Source organism: Myodes glareolus, chromosome 2, assembly GCF_982192425.1.
Source record: "Myodes glareolus chromosome 2, mMyoGla1.1, whole genome shotgun sequence".
Taxonomy (NCBI): Eukaryota; Metazoa; Chordata; class Mammalia; order Rodentia; family Cricetidae; genus Myodes; species Myodes glareolus.
In genome coordinates, this window is record NC_142027.1 from 40,708,197 (window position 1) to 40,728,956 (window position 20,760).

At 42.8% G+C, this 20,760-nt stretch overlaps 1 protein-coding gene across 1 annotated transcript in view; it reads left to right on the forward strand.

The window, feature by feature from the left end:
• Nucleotides 1-335: 335 nt before the first annotated feature.
• The window catches only part of Crybg3 (crystallin beta-gamma domain containing 3), a 108,598-nt gene continuing 88,173 nt past the window's right edge, over nt 336-20,760 (forward strand). Inside the window, exon 1 of the mRNA XM_048422732.3 lies at nt 336-546. Within this exon, the coding sequence (XP_048278689.3) occupies nt 398-546 (149 nt within the window). The 5' untranslated portion in view covers nt 336-397. The remainder of the gene's footprint in view (nt 547-20,760) is intronic.

Genomic DNA, 20,760 nt, shown 5'->3' on the forward strand with positions numbered 1-20,760 from the left:
GGGCAGCACAGGTGTTTCCACAGACCTTCATTGATGACCCTCTTTTAAAACTACTAGCATGGGCGAGGAGACACCGCATTTACAGTAACTGTTCTCAAAACTAAGTGGACTACGGGCTGGGGTGGCTTGGGCGGGAAGCAAGAGCCCAGCATCCACAGGCTGCTCCACCCGGACCTGCTGGCTGCGGGTGGCGGGGCGGTGGCGGTCGCTGGCTCCTCCCGGGGGGCGGGCTGCTCCGGTCGCGGGCGGGAGGAGGAGTCGCACGGGGAGCGCTCGTGCCGGCCGGGCTGGAGGAGCCGCGCTGGCGGCCCGTGCCGACTCCGGCTGCACACCGCAGGCCAGGGCTGCGGCCACCGTCTCGTCGGGGCCCGCGGACGACGCGGCCGCTCGGGGGGACATGTCCGGCGGCCGCAGGAGGGGCAGCGCCCCCTGGCACAGCTTCTCCCGGTTCTTCGCTCCGCGGAACCCTTCCCGGGACAAGGAAGAGGAAGAGGAGGAGAAGCCGGGGACCGGCCAGCCGACCAGCGCGAGTCGGGGCGCCTCCAGGTGGGAGCCGCGGGGGCGCTGTTCGCTCCTTCTTGCTTTGCTCGGTTTCCTCCGGTCCCGCCCTGGGTGGCTTAGATCTGGCGAAGTTCTTGTCCCCGGCCGGTTCCCTGCGCGCGCTTCCTTTCCCGCCGCCATCGGGGCTCACCAATCTGTCCCCTCCACTCGGCCGAGGGAGCCTCTCCCCCTCTACGGGTGCTTTGCCGTCTTTAGTTTTTCTCGAAGTTATTCGTAAGAGTTGCGAGGAGAGCTTCCCAAGACTTATCCAGAATCCGAAGTCGTCCCAGATTTGTTTACAGTTTAAATGATGCCGCCCTTCCTCGTTCCTATCTCACTTGGGGCATCTGTCTGAAGCGCTCAGATTCTGGGAACCAGGGCTGGAGCTGGCTTAATCATTAGTGCGTGCCCTCTTTCCATAATCTTTTTTCCTCTGCCTCATGCTACTTTAAAGATTGACATTTTAAAAGACTCCTCTCATTAAAATGCCCGTTTTTAAATCTCATCCTCCCTGAGGGAGGTAACTCGCTCCTTTAAACTTTTTTGTGTGTGAGAAGTGAGGCCAACTTCGGTTGCACCAGAAGAACCTGTAACCCATGTCCTTGGAAGATTGCCCTCTAGAGAGCTATATTTACCTCACACTAAAGACTTGGTGATAGACTTCAAAGAAAATGGATCGGAAACAACTGACGGTTCTAGTTCCATTACTATTTAGGGGTTGTGATTTGCTGTTAGTCCTTTGTGCGCCTTGGTTTTCCTAACTGTGAAACATTTCCATTGTGATCACCTGTTAGCAAAATACATCTTTCCAAGAAATGGCCGTTGATAATTGACTGGTTATTCTCCTTGGACGTTCAGACGCGATTGTCCTGGTTGGGAAGATTGGAAGTTTCACAGCCCTTGGTGATGGTTTTGAAATCTGACAAGTCTCACCTGGGCTGTGGTTCCTGCCATGGCTGTAACAGCACTAACAATCTTCGGTGATGTGAAAGCTGTAGGCCCAGCACCAGGGCGGACACATGAGAGTGGTGGAGAGCAGTCAGCAGGCCAGTTCTATCAGCCTGGTCCTGAAACCCTGCCCGCTCCCCTGGCCTATTTGCCCTTTTAAGGCAGGCACTCCTCCATTCTGAACTCTTTCTGCCTGGGGCTGACTAATCCAGCCCCTAGATCTTTTTCACCTATGGCTTCTCGGACCCTCCTCACCACCCCATAGGCAGGGACTGTGGCTTTTCAGGAGGCAGTTTTAATTGCGCGTGTTCTAGCACTCCTCATCGTTTTTAGAACAGGCCAGATGTTAAGGGGATTGCAGATAATCCCTGGTGTGGGTGTTTAGCTCTTTTATATGGGCTTAAGTCTTTCTTTTCACTGATATAAACAAACACAAAGCTGTTTTTGAAAGTGTAATGAGACAAATGGAACCACTCAGTAGTATCATTTTTCCCAGTAATAGAACAACCCTGGTGTTAACAAGATTGGGAACAGAGTCGTGATTTGTCACTGTGATCCGTTTCAGAAAGAAAGGGACATGTTGGTTGTTTCTCTTTATGGCAGTAAAACCTTTTAGTGTTAGAGCAGGGTTCACCTTTGTAGTAGTGGTTTTAGGGTAGTAGAGTTAGTTCAGTAGATGTGGTGTGAATTAGTATAGTAGGTAGCCATGTAATGCTATCCAAGGAAAGGGCTCCCACATAAAAAAACAGTAAAAACTACCTGTAACATGGATAACAGTTTTAATTAAGATTTGGGAAATGATTTGGCACAACTTTTGACAAACTTGAATGATCACAATCTATTTTACTGTTAAATAAAAGTTTTAAAGAGAGCTGCTTGCCCTCTCAGCACTGCGCTGAGCTCCCAAAGTCCAGTTGAAGAGTGGGAGGAGTGAGAATATTAGCAAAGAGGGCAAGACCATGATGGGGACAGTCACTGAAACAGTCTACCTGAGCCCATGGGTGCTCACCAACTCTGGCCGGACAGGGAAGGAGTCAGCATAGGACAAAACTAGTCCCTCTGAATGTGGGTGATAGTTGCATGGCTGGGGCAGACTGAGGGGCTATTGTCAGTGGCACCAAGATTTATCCCTACTGCTTGTACTGGCGTTTTGGGAACCCATTCTCTTTGGATGTATTCCTTGCTCAGCCTAGATATAGTAGGGAGAGCCTTGGTCCTTCCTCAAAGCAATGTGCCTTACCTACTCTGAGGAGTGGATGGAGGGCAGGTTTGTGGGGGGGAAGAGGGTAAGGGAGAGGTGGAGGAATTGGGAGGAGGGGAGGGAGTAGGAACTGGGATTGGTATGTAAAATAAAAAAGTTTGTTTTCTTTTTTAAAAAATAAAAAAAAATGAAACAGAAAAAGGAGAGCTGCTTAAACTTAAATAGCTATTCTTCACCTGTGCCCACAACACTCAGGCCCCTTTATGTACGTGGCCTATTAACATGTGCTTTTCTGTGTGTGTGTGTCTTGGGATGAGATGGTTTTCCTGGCTTTCCTTGTGTAGATAGGCTCCTCTCTTGCCTGAACTCATTGTGTTGGCTGTCGCGTGTTTTATTGCTCAGCTTACTCATGCCCAAATGCAAAACAGGATACACACTTCTTAAGAACAGAACCCCTTAGCAATTTCTAAAGAGCAGAATTAAAATGAAACGTAAATATTAACGAGACTAATGAAAGGCAAGTTTATGACATCATCTCTATCCCCAGATGTTTGTTCACTACCAATGAAAACAAAGGCCAGTGGGATACGTTGGGATAAACACAGGGTCTTTGGAGGTTGCCAGGTCTCTACGATAATAACCCACACGTTTTCGTAGTTCTTTATCTTTTCCTGTTTGGAGTGTAAGACAACCTTTGTTTTCACTGTGTGCTTTGTGCTGCTTGGGCTTCACCTGGCGTGAACACATCATTTATTTATTGAGTTTGCTGCTACTGTGTTCTCATTAAACTTTCAGCAATCAAAGAAGGTTAAGGATCATCTTTTGTTGAGTGTTTAAACTAACGTGTTAGTCGACCAGATTCCGAAGTGCTTATGCCAGCACAGATTATGTGGAAATGAAAATATTAATTAAAACCTTTCACAGGGAACTTTCAAGAACTTGCAGAATTGCCCGAGCAATGATGGCACACACCTTTTATCCCAACACTTGGGAGGCAGAGGCAGGCAGGTCTCTGAGATCAAGGCCAGCCTGGTCTAGGGAACAAGTTTTAGGACAGCCAGAGCTATACAGAGAAACCTATTTTGAAAAACCAAACAAACCTCCCAGATTTCAATATTTCTTTTTGACAGTTGTCATTGTATTGCTCAGCTCAGTTGACTGGCACATAAGACTGGACCCCATAGAAGAGACGGAAGAACCCAGTGGGGGCCTTATGACTTAGGTGACTTTAAATGACTTAAGTGACTATGAATTGTGGATGTTTCTGTGGTAGAGAACTTGGGAGGATAGGAGAAATAGGAACAGGTATGGCAGATGGTACAAGGGACCTGCAGGAATGTAAGGTGTGTTAGGAGAGGTATGTTGATAGGATACTGAGAGAGGCATCCAGAAAATTAGGTCTCTAGAGAGAATGGTTGGCTCTTCACTGGGGATTTTTGTTTGTTTGTTTTTTAAATGGCTCTGTTAAATGGATATGGTGGAGTGTGAAGCTTTGTAAGTGAACCCTTGCCTTCTTATTTTATCTGCTTTGTGAAAATGATTGCACAAGCTTCTTGCACACGGTGAACCTGTTTATGGGTTCCATGCAATACCTGTAAGTCAAAAGGAAGTGCACACGTGTTAAGACATTTCTCAAGGACTGATTGTGTTCTTATCCTGGGCAGAAAACTTTTGCTTGAGTTTCTCATTTACACAGTACCCACGGACTAACGGGGTGCTACACTTCGAAGCCTCTTACAGTTTTGAAGACACTGAGGATAGGGCAGTTCTTAATGGCAGATTCTGTTTATATTTGGAGTGTAATGGTTCTTTAAACTGACTCTCCAGTCCATTGCAGGATATCTGATGCCCATGATTTCCACCTACCAATCGCCAGTAGCCTCTCTGGTCATTTGGCTAACTCAGAACACCTCTGGGCAGGTGGATGGAGGGGAGTGGCAACACTCGCAGTGGAGAGGGATTTACCTGTGATCACAGGGGAGTAAGACCCAAATGTAAGGATTGAATTTAGGTCTCTGACTTCATTGCTTTGGTTCATTAGACGCCAATTTGTCTTCCACCCTTCAAAATCATAGTTTTTCAACATTATGTTAAAAGATGGGCATGGCCAGTTGGTTGTAGCACATACCTTTAATCCCAGCACTCAGGGAGGCAGAAACAGGCAGATCGCTCTGAGTTTGAGGCCAGCCTGGTCTACAGAGTGAGTTCCAGGACAGCTAGAACTACATAGACACCTGTCACGAATAAAAAAACAGCCAGAAAAGCTGGGTATATTGGATCATTCCTGTAGTTCTGGCATTCCAGAGGCTGAGGCAGGAGGATTGCTTTTAATTCAAGTGTAAGTTCTGTAATGAATTCTAGATTATTCTGGACTATAGTGAGACAGATACTGTCTCAAAAACAAACAAAACACACATTTGAATAAAGAAGCGCTTTGTTTCAGAGTGGGCACTATGACTTTGACTTTCAGCGAACTGTTAGAGTATCAGTAATAGAAGAGGGTAAGACCGGCTCCCTAAACTCAAGGTCAGGAGTTGTGTCTTACCTTGGTATCTATCGTCTTTCCCAAACACAGGTAAGAGTGAATCTGTGCTTGTTGTTAAAGAGGTCATCTAGTGACTTTTCAGCCAAGGGTAGCACTTTATTCACCAAGTGGGTTTGTGAAATGAAGTTGGAAGGTGTTTGTGCCTGTCTTCACAGCTGGAGGTGTTGAATGACAGAGGTCAGGCAGCTAATGGGTTGTAGAGCAGGAGATAGGACTGCAAAAAGAAAAATCTTCTAATGCTGAGAGCTATCGACCTTTTGGTTAAGCTGAGGTGAATAAGGACATGCCAGCAATTCATACTTGAAGTAGTACAAAATGCCTAATACATTCTAGAAGCCCTCGGAGGTGTGTATCTCATTGGTCTGCCAGGCTGACTTGGAGCATGGAACGTACTCTTGGCAGGAGAGAAGAAATGGTAAGCTGTTTCAGAGTTTCCAGACTCTACCTTTTGTAAATGAGATTCCCCCACCTCCCCCCGGTTTTCATAGGATGCCTGTGGGATCGCTCATTTGTGAATTCTTGCTGTAGGGGTCCTTGGAAAAGGATTTAGTTTTGCAGTCTAACTGGCATTGTAATCAGAACTCCTGCCTTTATGGAACCAGAGATTTTTTTTTTTTTTTAGCATTTTTATTCATCAGTGGAAAGTACATAGAGAGAATAATGACAGTTTGTAAAACAGAAAATAATCCCTCAACAAAGTATTGCATTTCCTACTCAAGGTTTTAATGAAATAGTGGAAGCTTAGCTGTGTAAGAAATGCTAAATAAAACAGTGGTGGCAGGCATGTGTAGAGAGAGATAATCTCAACCCAGGGCAACAGTGAAAGCAGAGCTGCCATGAGCTATAAGGTGAAGAGACTGTAGCTAAGTCAAGTCTCTGAACTCCGCACGCTGATGGGTTTTCTTTGTGCAGATGTCCCCAGTATGATGCTGCAGAGAGAGCGTATAAAGATGACTGAGTAAAACCGACCTCAGTATAAACTTAGCATGTTTTTGGCATGGGTGATTTGTTTGGTTCAGATCATTTTTCTGTTTAGAAAAATATGTTGCATTTATTTTGCTTATTTGTATGTGTGTATATATACATGGATGCATGTGTGTGGATGTTAAAGGGCGACTTGCAGGGTTCTGTCTTTGTCTGCCACCCTGAAGTCCCTAGGATTGAACTCCTTTCGGGCTTGAAAGCCATTGCCTTTACCGGCTGAGCCATCTCATTGTTCCATATTTCTTCATTAACGTCATATATTGACTAAAAATTTTAATTGGGCCTCAAATCTCACAGCGGCTTTTCCCCGAGTGTATTTTGCTCAGCATTGTTAGCTCAGAGTAGTGTGGGAGCTAATATGTGGTCATAGCTCCAGCCAGAAGCAGACAGTAGTGTTTTCTCTCTCTCTCTCTCCTCCTTGACTCTGCAGCCTCAACAAGAATTTATTCATAGGTGGAGCCAGAAAGTGCATTCCTTGAGGACTCAGCGTTCCAAGAGGGTAGTGATCTGTGCACTGAATAGTCTGAGCTGCTAGAGGACCTGCTGGAGGTTTGCAGCTAGAAGTAATTCACCTCCAGTGTTCAGCGGGTAGGTGTTACCAGCTAAGTGGTGGAACGCCTCCATCAGGACTGCCCTTCAGTGTGTAACTTCTGGAATCTTTTCAGGGAAGTGTCCCAAAACAGAGATAGCAGTCAGCTTAGCCACCTAGGTATTTTTTTTTCCTTTGTGTTTTCTGGCAGATTAGCGATGACAAAATGAAACTAACACTTTATGAGAGTCCTGTGCTTGGGGATTTGAACAGATATAATATTTTTTTTTATTATGCAGTGTTGGGAGAAGTTTCTTTGCTCTGTCTCTCACACACGTAGGATTGAAGGACTGGGGATCAAAGGTCTCGCGGCACCAGCAGTATCAGGAGGCAGGTGGTTCTTTCCAAATCCAAAGCCTACATTATGTGACAGTATTCTCTGCATTAGTTGGAAAACGCTGTAAGAGAAGACTGGCCTTGGGAAATGAGTCCAAATGGAAACAGACAATTGCATGCAGCTCGACATCTGGCCAGGTGGAATAGGTCAGTGTCTGTACAGGAAAGAATTTATAGTCTTGTGAGCTGGGAGAGGAAAGGAAATGTATATATGGTGTGAATTATGAATCTGTATTTAAATATACAAATCAGTCGCTTTCAAATAGATAAAAGTTAAAATTACAGGCAGATAGCATTTTCTGTTTATTCGATAAGCAAAACTCCATTTTGAAATGAATAAACAGGATCCTGCTCCTAAAGGAGGATTGTGGTCTGAATGAGAATAGCGTCCGTATGGTCATATATTTGAATATTTGGTCCCCAGTTGGTAGAAGTGTTTAGAAGGATTAGGAGATGTAGCCTTGTAGGAATTATGTTACTGTGGGTTTTAAAAGCCCCCACCCTTCCCTGTTAGCTTTCCCTACCCACCTCCTGCTTGCCTGTTCAGTTGTCAGCGCTCAGTTCTTCCAGCCATCTTCTCCTGCCTTTGCTCTGCTCTTGTGGACTTTAACCCTCTGAAACTGTAAGCCCAGTTAAACGGATTCTTTTGTAAGTTGCCTTGGTCATGGTGTTTTGCCACTGAAATGTAAAAGTAACTGACAAGAGTAAATTGATAGCACCACTTTGGAGAGAAATGGGCGTTTCTAGTGATGTCAGAGACCCGTTGCACAGATAAAGTTGGTGACAGGTTAAATTGTTTGAGAGTTTAGTGACTGATTGCGGCACTATTTTAATAGCAAAAATGAAAATGAAAATTAGATTCCTGTGAATAAATTGTACCTCTATCTAATATTGATATATTAATGTCATGTCCCTGTTGGGAAAGAAAGACAAAACTTGCTTCGTGCCTTAAGGAGCTGTCGCCAAGGTGCGTTCAAAAAGAAAACGCATCGGGTACAAAGCAGAAAAAGGGAGGGACTGAAGGGGCTCTGCTAGAGGTGTGCCGCCTATTCTCATTGGCTGGAGGCTGAGTTAAGGGCCAGGCAGCGGGGAGACTTCCTTTTACAGTTCTTGACATTTAAAACTTGTGTGAATTACCTATTATAGAAAGAAAAGAGACTGGTCTGAGACCTGCTGAACATTTGTCTGTAAAAGAAGAAAATCTAAAAATTACTGATCCAAGAAGAACAGACTACAATAACTCTTTTCAAGTAAGAAAATTCTGGTTAAGGATGTAAGTAGTTGTATTGTGTACACTAGGACTCTTTGGGTTTGTTTATTTATTTATTTTTTTTACACTCTCTGAAGGTAAAATTGAGATGTATGCATTATAAAACTGGGTAGAATGGGGCTGGAGACATGACTCAGTGGTTAAGAGCACTGGCTATTCTTCCAAAGGACCCGGGTTGAATTCCCAGCACCCACACTGCTGCTCACAACTGTCTGTAGCTACAGTTCCAGGGGATCCAGCACCATCACAAAGACATGAATGCAGACAAAACACTAATGCACATAAAATAAAATTAAAATCTTAAGAAAAACGCTGGCTTGAATGAACAGATGGAATCACAGAACTCTCAACTCATTCAGAGGCCATTTGCCGTCCACTGTGACCAGGTTCAGTACAGGATAATTGCCTCCTAATTCCTAGGCCCAGCTTTTGCATGCCACCCAAGTCTCCTCAGGCTAATAGATATGTAAAGTGAATGTGCTTTGTATATTAGGAAAACCAATATTTTATCGGAAAAGTCATGTACAAAAATGTATCAGTTCCTCCACGTGTGCCTCCCTATTTGGGTCCCATGACTTAAAAGCATCCGTCTACAAGTCTACAAGATTCGAATATTCTTTGTGTCAGGCAGTCTCCTAAATTCTGGGAATCCACCAGTGAACAAGATGTGACCTAGGTTTCTCTCTCCCTTTACCAACCACGCCGCTCCCTTTTTCTTCCTTTCCTGAGACTGGGTATCACTCTTTAGATAACCTCATACTCACCACGTAGCTCAAGCTGGCCTTGAACTTAATGACTTTCCAACCTTAGCTTCCTTGGTCCCAGGATTACAGGCATACACCACCACAATGGCACACTTCTATACTTCTCTCTAAAAAAATAATTAGCATGGTAGAAGGCAGCAGAATGTAGAAACAGTCAAGAAGTGTGAACCCATTCTTGAGATTTTTTTTTAAACATGAAATTGCTTTACACATAATCTGTTTCTTCCAGTATTTGTGTCAGTCTAAATAATGCTTTATTATTTACTTATTTTACTGTTAACTTTCGATTATGATAGATGAATCTTTATCTTCATTTATTTAAACAATTACTATCATTTGAGGGATTAAATAAAAATTGAGTCTTCAGATTTTTATTTCTGTATAAATTTATTTTGTTTAGCTGAGCCCTGTATTATGATTCCTTTTCCTTATGTGACCTTTTGTTTTTTCCTGGAGCAAACTGCTCCGTTCTTTGGTTTCTTCACTGTTACTACTACTAGGACGCCCAAACGTTTACAAACGTTTACAAAACATTCTGTTTTCAGTCCATATTATAAAATGGCATTGCCCGGTTCACTTCTATGCCCCCAAGATCTTCTTCTCATCTCATTCCTCCCCCATTCAAATCTACACCAGCTCCCTCCATTTTTGAATTTCATGTTTGCCTTAGTTAAGTCCCTGGTTATGCAGGATTATGTCCAACAAAAAATAGTGGATGTGAGATACATTTTTTAGTTTTTACATTTCTGAACTTTTTTCTCTATGGATTCTGAAGCTATTTCTCCATTTCCTTTAATTCTCTTGCTGTTGAGACTTTTTCTAGTAATCTCATGTGAAAGCCTTTTTATATGTGACTAATTTTTTTCCCTTTGTAAATTTTGAGAAAATCTAATCTCCTTTCAACCCAGTCCAAAGGTGAATAATAGATTTCCCTAGGCTCCTTTTCATGTTGGCAGGCAGTCACTGTTCTTTTCCTTTCTCTCTTAACCATCTAGTTGAAGGGTTTTTCCAAAACTCCCCTTTCTTTGGTCCCTTGTACTGGGCTTGGATTCCAGACCTTGAAGACATTAATTTTTTTTTCCTAGTTTCATACCAAATGTTTGTAGTTTCTGGATGTTATTTGGGATGCCCGTTAACAGTTTCAGCCTTGTGTTTCTTCCCTTACTTTTGTTCTAAATGATTGGGATTTTTCTGGAATTCTTAGGCTACGCCAAAATGACAACTGCTTTTGCAGCCATTTACACCGCCCGAACCAGTTTCTGTCTGACTGCTCTTCCAGACTCTCAGATGTGGTACCCCGTGCTCATTTTATCTAGTAACTGGTTTCCTGTTGTTTACTTATTCGCTGTTATTTTACTGTTTTACAAAAGGACAAAAATGAAATGTTTTCTCAAAACTTTCCAGAAAACTCTGAGTATCACTGTTGTTGAGCTTTTTATTGAGTATGCACTGAACTCCATAACTTCTCCTCGCACCACGGGCCACAGTTGCTGAAAGATTACACAGTCTAGGTCTCTGCTTATTGCCTTTACTCCCAGTACCGGGAGACAGAGGCAGGTGGATCTCTGTGAGTTCAAGAACAGCCTGGTGTACAGAGCTATAGTGATATCTTATTTATGTTTTAATAAATAAAACTTGCCTAAATATTGGAAGGGCAAAGCTAAGCCACTAGAGGTTGGGCAGTGGTGGCACACACCTTTAATCCCAGGATTTGGGGAGACAGAGGCAGGTGGATCTCTCTGAGTTCAAGGCCACCCTGGGCTTCACAAGATCAATGCAGGAACACATCCAAGTGGTAGTGCCTCACACTTTTAATCCCAGTACTAGGGAGTCATACGCCTTTAATCTTAGCACTAGAGGGAATTTAAAATGAGAGGAAGAGAGAGGCTTAGTCTACTTAGTCTGCGATCACCAGCCTTGGGTAGATATAAGACTTCTCTAGTGACTTGTCTGCTTTGCTTTTCAGATTGAACCCCAATTTCTGACGCTGGGTTTTTTGTTATTAGTGCTACACAGAGCTAGATCCAGGACAGCCAGGGACATACAGTGAGACCCTGTCTCAAAAATAAAAAAAAAATAAGGTGTTTAGTCCAATTTCTCTGAAATTGTTGGAACATAGAGAAGACCCATAGTGATGGCTAGAACTCCGAGGTGGCTCCAAAAATATTGGTGATTTCATTGATTGTAGTGGTTTCAAAAGAAAAAGCAAAAGGGAGTGGCACTATTAGGAAGTGTGGCTTTTTTAGAGCAGGTGTGATCTTATTGGAGGAACTATATCACCTTGGAGCTGGGCTTTGAGGTCTTATATATGCTCAAACCACGCCCAGAGAGACAGACCACTCCTTGTTTCCTGAGAGTGAAGATATTAGAACTCTCAGCTCCTTCTCTAGCTCCATGTCTGCCTGCATGGTGCCTTGCTTCCCACCATGATGATAACAGACCAAACCTCTAAACTGTAAGCGAGGCACCACAATTTAATGTTCTCCTGTATAAGAATTGCCATGCTCATGGTGTCTCTTCACAGCAATAGAAACCCTAAGACACTGGCATAGCATTGACATAGTGACCAATCAGAATTTTCTCTCTTGTAATTGCCAGCCTTCCTTCCACAGCCGGATATTTTGCATTTTACATCTCAATACTGGCAACTGTTTAGGTGAGGTGTGAACTCTGCCTTTTGCTTTCCGGTGACGCACCATGGGTCATGCTCTAACTGGAGGTGGCTTCTTGCTGGTTAGTCAAAGTTGAAGCTGTGAGCTATAATGATTTTGGTTGTTGCACTGTTCTAAGTAGTTAGGTAAGGACATGCTTTGGTAGTGTGGCATATACTATGAAACAAGGAATTCGTCATTGTGCAATATTTATAGTTTGTGTCTAGTTATTTTCTTAGTTGTATTTTTCATCAGTTTTTTTTAACGACTCGGCTACAGTACTATCTCATTTAAAATCTCTTTTAATAGTAGTTTATGATGTTGTAAGGCAAGCATTAAATCCCATGAAAATATAAAATAAAGGCTCATTCAGAACTCTGTCTTCTCAAAGATGTGTCCCATCCATGTATATATCTACATATGCAGATATTTTTACAAATAATATATTCTCTTTGGGATTGAAATTTATGTATATCCCCTCAACAATAGTGCTTTAATATTTTCTACAATAGTACACATGTTTAAGTAATAAAACCTTAAAATTTCATCCTTATTAAAATGTTAGTTGTACCTGCCATCATTTATCAAGATCTTGTCTAAGTATCTAAACATCTTTACTTGCATAGCTTTTGTATTCTGCTGGGTGAGAGAAGAAAATAAATGGTATAACTTGATACATAGCATGCTTTAAAGTTTAGCAAAGGCAGGAGGAAGGAACAAGGCGGGATGGAAGTGAAGGGTCTAGAGTAAGAATTAGAAAGTATGATCATCAAAACCTTCTACAGGGTAGCACTTGAGCAGAGATCTGGATTGTACCTGGGAGTGATGCACGGACACATCCAAAGAAGAGCTTTCAGAGGAAGAGGATACATACCATTTTGAAGGTCCTGAGGATTTACAGTATTGTGTAATAGACAGTATAGGCAGATCCAACAGAATGGAGGGAAGAGTGTCCATGATATGGGAAGGAGGCAGAAACCAGATGAATTAGCCGTGGGGAGACCCTAGCAAGAAGCTGAAATACAATTTAGCCTTTGAATATTTTTCGTGGTCATGTGCTTATATATTTATCTTGGAATTTATAGAAAAGGAAGGATGTGAGTTGGAGGGGGAGGTCAGCCATGACAGGCTCAGAAGAACTCTGGGAAGACACTGTTGAGCTTATCTTTTGGTCTCCAGTCCTCCTTCAGGACTGGTTTTTGAATGGTACGTGGATGACTATCCTGTGCTAGTATCTTTTTTTTTTTAACCTTTTTGTGGTACTGGTGAGCTACCTTCTAGCCAGCCTTGCCCTTAGACAAACCCTCTCTCACTGATTTGTGCTCCATCCCCAAATGCCCTATTTTAAAAAACAGCTATAGTACCAGTTTGAGAATTCCTCTCAAAGCTGAAGGTTCCTGATGTTGCTTCACGTCTCAAGAGGTGGGTCACAGATGTTCAGAGTCTGAAGGGCGGGAGTGGGAAGGAAATGCAGTTGTACAAGATCAGTGAGTGGAAGCCAGTACAGCTCAGGCTGCTGGGAGTTCCAATCCACAGACTAGGACTGAACTGTAATTATGGGCTTGTGTTGTGGGCCGGAGAGGGAGGACCGAAAATAAAGCATCACCGAGATGTGCATCCCAGCAGGCCAGCGTACGTAGCAGAGCAGCGCCAGATGCGCTAAGGTTGCAGAGCACCCAGACCTCGCCTCGCCGTATCCATTACGTTTCCTTCTTCCCTGGATTTCTTTTTTCCTCCAAAGATTTCTGAAATCATCCGAATGCCAGATGTTTGAGCTGAAATGCGTGCTGTTTGACTGCCTGAAAATTGCAGCCTCTAGTTACCTTTGCATTTGGAGCCCAGAAATAGCGTCATAACCACCTGTTTTATGTCCTGCTAATGGTCATTAAAAAGGCACAAGAGCTGCTCCACTGCTGGCAGTTGTCATTTACAAAAGGATGGTTTTCCAGGTGGTTGTCTCTGCATCACGGATGTGGCAGTCTCTTCTCATAGAGGCAGAATAGGGCTTCCTAGATGGGATTGCAGGATGGTACGTAAACGTCATTTTAATTCATAATAGACATCAGTAGAACACTGAGCAAAGAGGATTTTAGGGCTTGATGTGGGACGCTGTATTTCTATGAAAAAAATCTTCAGGCTCATGGCCATGGCCTCCGTGAAATAGACAGCCTCTGAGGAGGGTGTGGTAGTAATGTTTATTTAAGGACCACATTGAGGGCGAAGCTGGCGACTAAGGAAGAACAGGCCTGGAGGCAGCCCCAAGTAACGTTGAGATAAGGGGCAGTGGACACTTCTCTTTGTTATAATGCACTGACATGAGTTTTGATTTGTGGCTGACTTCCTGGACATAGTCTTTTTCTTCCTTTCCCTCACACTAGATTGGTTTGTTTTCTTTTATCATTGACCCTGTCATTTCAGACTCATAGCATCCTGAGGTCAAGGTGCGGGAACCATCTCATAATAGCTGGTCAGTCCTGAAATTTACGTATTTGTGAAATCATATCCAGGAAGATGTTGCTTGAAAAGCCTTTTATCCCTGAGGTGCTGCCTCTGAATTAGGCATATGTCTGCCTTGATTTTAAAGAGTTTTTATTTCATTTAAACATTTTTGTTACTTCATACATTTTGGGTCACTCATTCAATTCCTGCCCCCTTCCGCTGCAACCATGCCGCTTATCCCAACAGTTCCCTTCCCGCTATCATGTCGTCTTTTGTTTTATGACCCACTGATCTTAACAAGAGCCACCAGGATGGGCAGGTGTGTGAAGCTGTCCAGTAGAGCATGAACAAATCACTAGCATCTATACCACTGAAGACAATGACTCTGTCTCCCCCAGCAGCCTCTCTGCTGTTTATTTTTATTTAAAAATAAAAAAAAACATTTTTATTGTTCTGCAGAACATCTCACTACTGATGACCACAGCTAGACAGTGGGTCTGGGAAAGAGCATACATATCTTTTCTTTAGTCCAGGGAGGACTGGAGCATGATTTTGTCACAGTATAATGAATGCCAGATTCTGGCTGCTACTGGTTTCATTACAGGAGTTAGGTCAGGTAATCTGTGTGGTGAGAAGCAATGTGCCAGGAAGGACAGGCCTAACGAGGCTTCAGTGGGAGATGTGGCTTAGTGGTCAGGGTTTAAATCCAGCTGATATTAGCGAGGAGGGAGCAAACCATATAGACCTGCCCTGGTTCCTTTCCATGCCCTTGTTCTGTTGCCCATCCTGTGGCTTTAGACCCGTGAGACAGTTTGCCTTGTGCCATGGAAATGAACATGCAGAGAGGGAACACAATTTCAGGCATCACCAGCTGAGAGGAATGAAAGACACAGAGAATACCAGTTCTAAACAGAAAAGGTTAGGTGTGGCCAACTTCCCCAAGGACAGCCATTTGACAGGTGATGGTTAGGTGTCAGGACTTTCCCAAGTGAGGTTAAGTGTTCTTGTGTTTAGCAGTGTTCAGAATGACTGCCGATGATGTCCTGTCATCAAAGGTTGCCTCCTCTCTAGAAATGTCAAAGCATCATCCATTCCAGCATCTTTAGAGCTTCTTGCTAAACCTCCATCCTCCACCCCAGCATCTGTAGACAACTCTAAGACATTTAAGGAAACTGTACTGAGATCTTTAGTAGTTCTGGATCTTTCTGACAAAGCCAGAATCGTGATATGTGATTAAAAAAAAAAAAAAAAAAAGAATGCCACTGAAGGCCAAGTGTTATAGAATCAGGTAGTGAAGATCTTTCCTTTCCAAGAGTGTCTTCCCCTCCCCACTGACCACACCCCCCTGGCAGGCTTCCTTTAGAAAGAGGCCAAGCTGTTTGGAAGGCTTAAGCCTAAATATTTGCTCCCCTCACCCCCAAGAAACTTTGTCCAATAAAAGGCTGCTTTGTCAAGCCTGTCCTCCCTCGGTCCAGGAAGGAGCTCTTTGACCACACGAGTGTTTTTCTGGCAGCGCCCTTGTGCCGCCTCAGAGATGTGGACTGCAGTGAGGTGATTTCTCACTGTGTATCCTACTCTGGGTGCTCATTATAGTCACAACTAATGCTGAGGTTGAGCAGCAACACTGTTTGGAATTAATATTCTCTATGAGTTTTCTAGTTAGTATTTAATCTTTGTGCATCAACACTGACCTTATGAGATTAGTATTAAATAGCGGTCCTCCTGACCAGATTTCTCTCTCCCTTATGTAACCACCAGGCGTGGATTTCAGCTGAATCCAGAGAGGTGCTCAATTCATTGTTGAAGAATGTAGTGTCTGAGAGTGACCTCAGCTGAACACCTGGGAATGGGGGTGATTGTTACAATGCAGATTTCTCGGCCCACTTTAGTCTTGACAATAAGATGTTTGTTTTATAAACCCAGCTCCCTTGGAGATTGCGATTCTGCTATATGTTCAGAAGGCTTGAAGAAGACAAGGTTTTTTGTTTTGTTTTGTTTTTCTTTCCCTTCCTGCCACACCCCTAGAGCCAGGGAGAGTGCCTACAACATGCCAATGGGTTGCTTTGTATCTGTTGGGTTGGTTAATTATTGGAACCAGCTTCATGTTTCTTAGCTGTCAAGGATTCCATTATCTTGTTAGAACGTTGTTAAAAACAAGAAAATAAATTGTTTTAGATGATGGACCAGAACCTCATGTAAATGATTTGAAGTTTAGGATGCTAATATACCTTCTGTTTTTCATTGCCCAGAAGTTTGTTTTATGTCTAGCACAAAGCAAGTAAACGCTTAAAGGCCCCATGTTGGAGTCCTGGCTTTCAGATACCATCTTTATAAGGTTGCTTAGAAATGAGGAGCTTGTGTGTTACGTTGACTTTTATATTTGTGCTCCTTTGGTTAAGTAAGACAAGATTATTTAGCGATGCCAAGTAACTTGTATCTGTTTGTAATAGTAGTTCTTGCCTTTTTCTCTCTACCATGAGTTAACTGAATGCCTTCAAAAATAAAATATTACTATTAAAAATATTACTAATAAAAATATTACTATTGAAATATTTTACATTATGAGCAAACCATAGGAATGGACTGTTGTCTTTCATGAAGTTTGGCACTATATGGCTTATGTTTTTGGATCTGAGTACCAGTTTTTTGGTCTCATCTGCTCATTTTTTTTTTTAACTATACAGCACGCCAGTATCAACTATTTTCAGTGTCTTTGCTATTGTGTTTTCTCTCATCCTCCCTCCCTTTTTCATAGTCTACAGGAAAAGATGACAAAGTATCCTTTTACTGGATATAGTTTCTGGGGGAGAGAGACGACTAGCAAATATTGAGGATAAAAGCTTTATTAAAACCTTCAAACATTTGGACTTATTTCTAAAAGAATGCTGAGTGTAGATAGCTTTAATCTTGCCTTTGTAGTGAGAAAGGTATTCAAGAGGAGTGAAGTCTTAACAGAAGAAAGTTGGTCATCCTTCTAGGGGAGGAGGAATATTGTCAAAGTTGTTCCTGAAATTAAAGCAGTAAGATTCTGTTTGTTGTTGTTGTTTTTTTTCTGTAATGTGCCCTGTAGATGGGTCCTCTCCCCGCTCCCCCTCCCCCCTCCCTCTCTTCCTTCCTCACCTCTCTCCTCCTCCTCCTTTTTGGTATTTTTGAGACAGGAACTCACTATGTGGCCCGGGCTATCCTGGAACTCAGGATCTAGACCAGGCTGGCTTTGAATTTCCTGAGATGAACTCTGCCTCCCTAGTGCTTAAAGGCATGTGCCAGCATGCTGGGTTTGGGTCCCCTTTCAAAGAGGAAGTGTTCTCATGCTTGAAATCCAACCATTCAGATTTTGACCATTTTAGGTTATGGTACTTAATCTGTGGGTTTCTGGCACTCGTTGTCCTTGTGCGATGCCTGTACCCCTGATAAATAAGGACCTTCCTATGTGTGTTGATGAAGCTTCTTAGAATAAACAACACAGCTCTTATTTAAAATGAAAATTAAAGGCTAACTTCCAATGACTTTTTGAAATTAATATTTTTGCTCCAAATTCTCTACAATTTATTAAGAGATTATGTGAAGTATGAACAGTTTTTTGGGGGCTGCCCTTAGTCCATAACAATTCAGTATACAATTTGTGTAATATGTTTTAAATGATGCCCAAAACACAGTAAGAAAAAAATTTAAATAAAATTTTTTTATTTCATTAAATACTTTTGCTTCCTGAGGTTTAATTTCACAGGATTGCATAACATTCGTGATTAATCATGAACAAAAACAAAAACAAAAAAACTAAAAATAAATTCTGAGAACCATTTTGTTCTTAACCTGATTCCCCTTTATTGTCCTTACTGCAAGATAACACAGATCAAGCATGGCTGCTGTGCCATTTTGTTCACTAACTCATTAAGAAAAGTCTTATGTTTGTTACTATGGTGTTCTCAGTGGAACCTGGTGTCTGATGTGTAGCACGATTAATAAACCCAGAGACAGAAATTGGGGTTCAACTTGAAGATCAGAAGAGCAAAACAGCCAGTCAATGGCTCTTACCTCTCTCGAAATGGAGATCCTGCCTCCAGGAATCTCAGAATGAGACTGTGTGTGAGACCTGTCTCCTCCAGTCTTATAATCCTCTCTAGGGCTGGGATTAAAGACATGCATCACCCAGATTCTATGGCAAACTAGTGTGGCTACTGGGATTAAAGGTGTGCGTCACCACTGTCTGGTCTGTAAGACTGACCTGTGGGGCTGTTTTACTCTCCGAACTTCAGACAGGCTTTATTTATTAAAATACAAATGAAATATCACTACATTGATGGGATATTCACACACAAATCGATGACATGTTACAAGTTCCAACACTGGACACATGTTCGAGTTCGTACTTTTATTGTACTACACACCATACTGGGCTGTGTGATAGACAGAAATGACACTTTATTGAATTTAAAAGTTCATATTTGAGTTGAGCAAATGGGCAGGCAGCTGTTCAATAAAAAGCAGGTATTTCTGGGTGCGGCGAGAGGAAAGAAAACACAGACAAAGCTGAACTATGAAAGATTAAATGTTGGTTCAGGTGGAAGTATTGCAAACAGCAGAAAGTAGTTTGTTGGCCTGAGAACTTGGCATGTTCTAGCAGTGACAAATGATTCTATGTGGCAGGTGTATCTCAGCCAGGTAGACAATACGTGATTGTGTGTGTGTGTGTGAGAGAGAGAGAGACCCTTCATCTTCTTTCACAGAAGAATCACTTTGACCTTCTTGTGAATTGAAACCGAGGAATCCTATAGATACAAGAAATCAGTTAAAATGGGACTATAATTATTTGGAGAAGTGTTAAAACCTTTAGTCACACTATGATGATTATCAGTAAATCCCAATGTTAACTTATTTTTAAGAACAGAGGCTGGCTAGGTAGCCCAGGTAGACTGGATGGGCGGGCTCTCACACTTAGTCCTCTTGCCTCTGCAGTGAAGAGGGCAGTGTGTCCCAGCCTAACGTTATCCTCTCCAGCCTAAACACAATTTTAAAATGTGTTTTTTGTGGTGCTCAGCTAAAACTCAACACATAGGAATAAGTTTTAGAGACCTGAAGAAGTTTCCAATGATGATTTAGTTGAGTTTTATTGAGTTGTTAGTACCATACTTTCTGCTGAAAAATGTTTTTCAAGTGTGTGTAGTTTTGTGCATGTGTGTGATGTGTGTGCATATGGTGTGGATGTGTGCGTGTGTGTGTGTGTGTATGCACCTGTGTGTGTGCACTCGCAGGTATTGACTCACAGCTCCTTGCAGACTTTCTACTTTAGCTGTACGAGGCTTGTCTTAGGGTTACTATTATTGTGAAGAGACACCATGACTACAGCACCTCTTATAAAGGAAACAATTGATTGTGGCTAGCTTGTGGTTCTGAGACTCAGTCCATTATCATCATGGTGGGGAGCATGGCGGAAGGCTGGCAGGCAGCATGGTGGTGGAGAAAGCCAAGTATCTTACAGGCAACAGAAAGTCAGTTGACTGTCAAACTGAGTGAAGCTTGAGAAAAAGGCCTCAAAGCCCATCCCCACAGTAATGCAATTCCTCCAATAAGACCACACCTACTCCAACAAAGCCTCACCTCCTAATAGTGCCACTCCCTTTGGGGGACATTTCCATTCAAACCACCACATTCCACTCTCTGGCCCGCAAATGCTTATAGCCATATCATAATGCAAAAATGCATTCAGTTCAACTATAAAAGTCCCCATAGTCTATAACAGTCTCAAACTTATTTCAGAGTTCAGAGCCTCTTCTGAGACGTATTACAATCTCTTAACTGTAATAACCTGTAAAAATCAAAAAAGATCATATACTTCCAACATAGAATGTTACACGAGACACATTACCATTCTAAAAACACAGGGAAGGAAGCATAGCAACGAAATACTAGACCAACTCAAGACCGAAAACCATCTGAACAAACTCCAAACTCTGCATCTCCATGGTTGATGTCAAAATGCTCTCCACATCTTTTTGGCAGGCATTCCACAATTCTGGCATCTGTAATGTCTTGGATTCGCCAAGACAATCCAGGCTTCAACCTCTTAACTTCATGCAATGGTCTCACTACTAGGCCTCTATTCAGAGACACCCCTGATTCATGCCTGGCCTCAGCAGCTTTCTTAAGGATTGGAGGCAAATTACATAATTGGTTTCTTCTTCTCCTCCTCCTCTTCCTCCTCCTCCTTCCTCCCCACCTCTTCCTCCTCCTCCCTCCTCTTCCTCCTCCTCCTTCTCCTTCTTCTTTTTTTCTTGACAGGGTTTCTCTTTGTAGCTTTTGTGCCTCTCCTGGAACTAGCTCTTGTAGACCAGGTTTCCCTCAAACTCAGAGATACACATGTCTCTGCCTCCCGAGTGCTGGGATTAAAGGCATGTGCCGCTGCCTGTCCCGTTTCTTCTATCAAACCACGTGACCAAAGCTGCCAAGTTCTGCTGCTTACTGGGCCTGGAATGTGACCCCTTTTTAATTACAT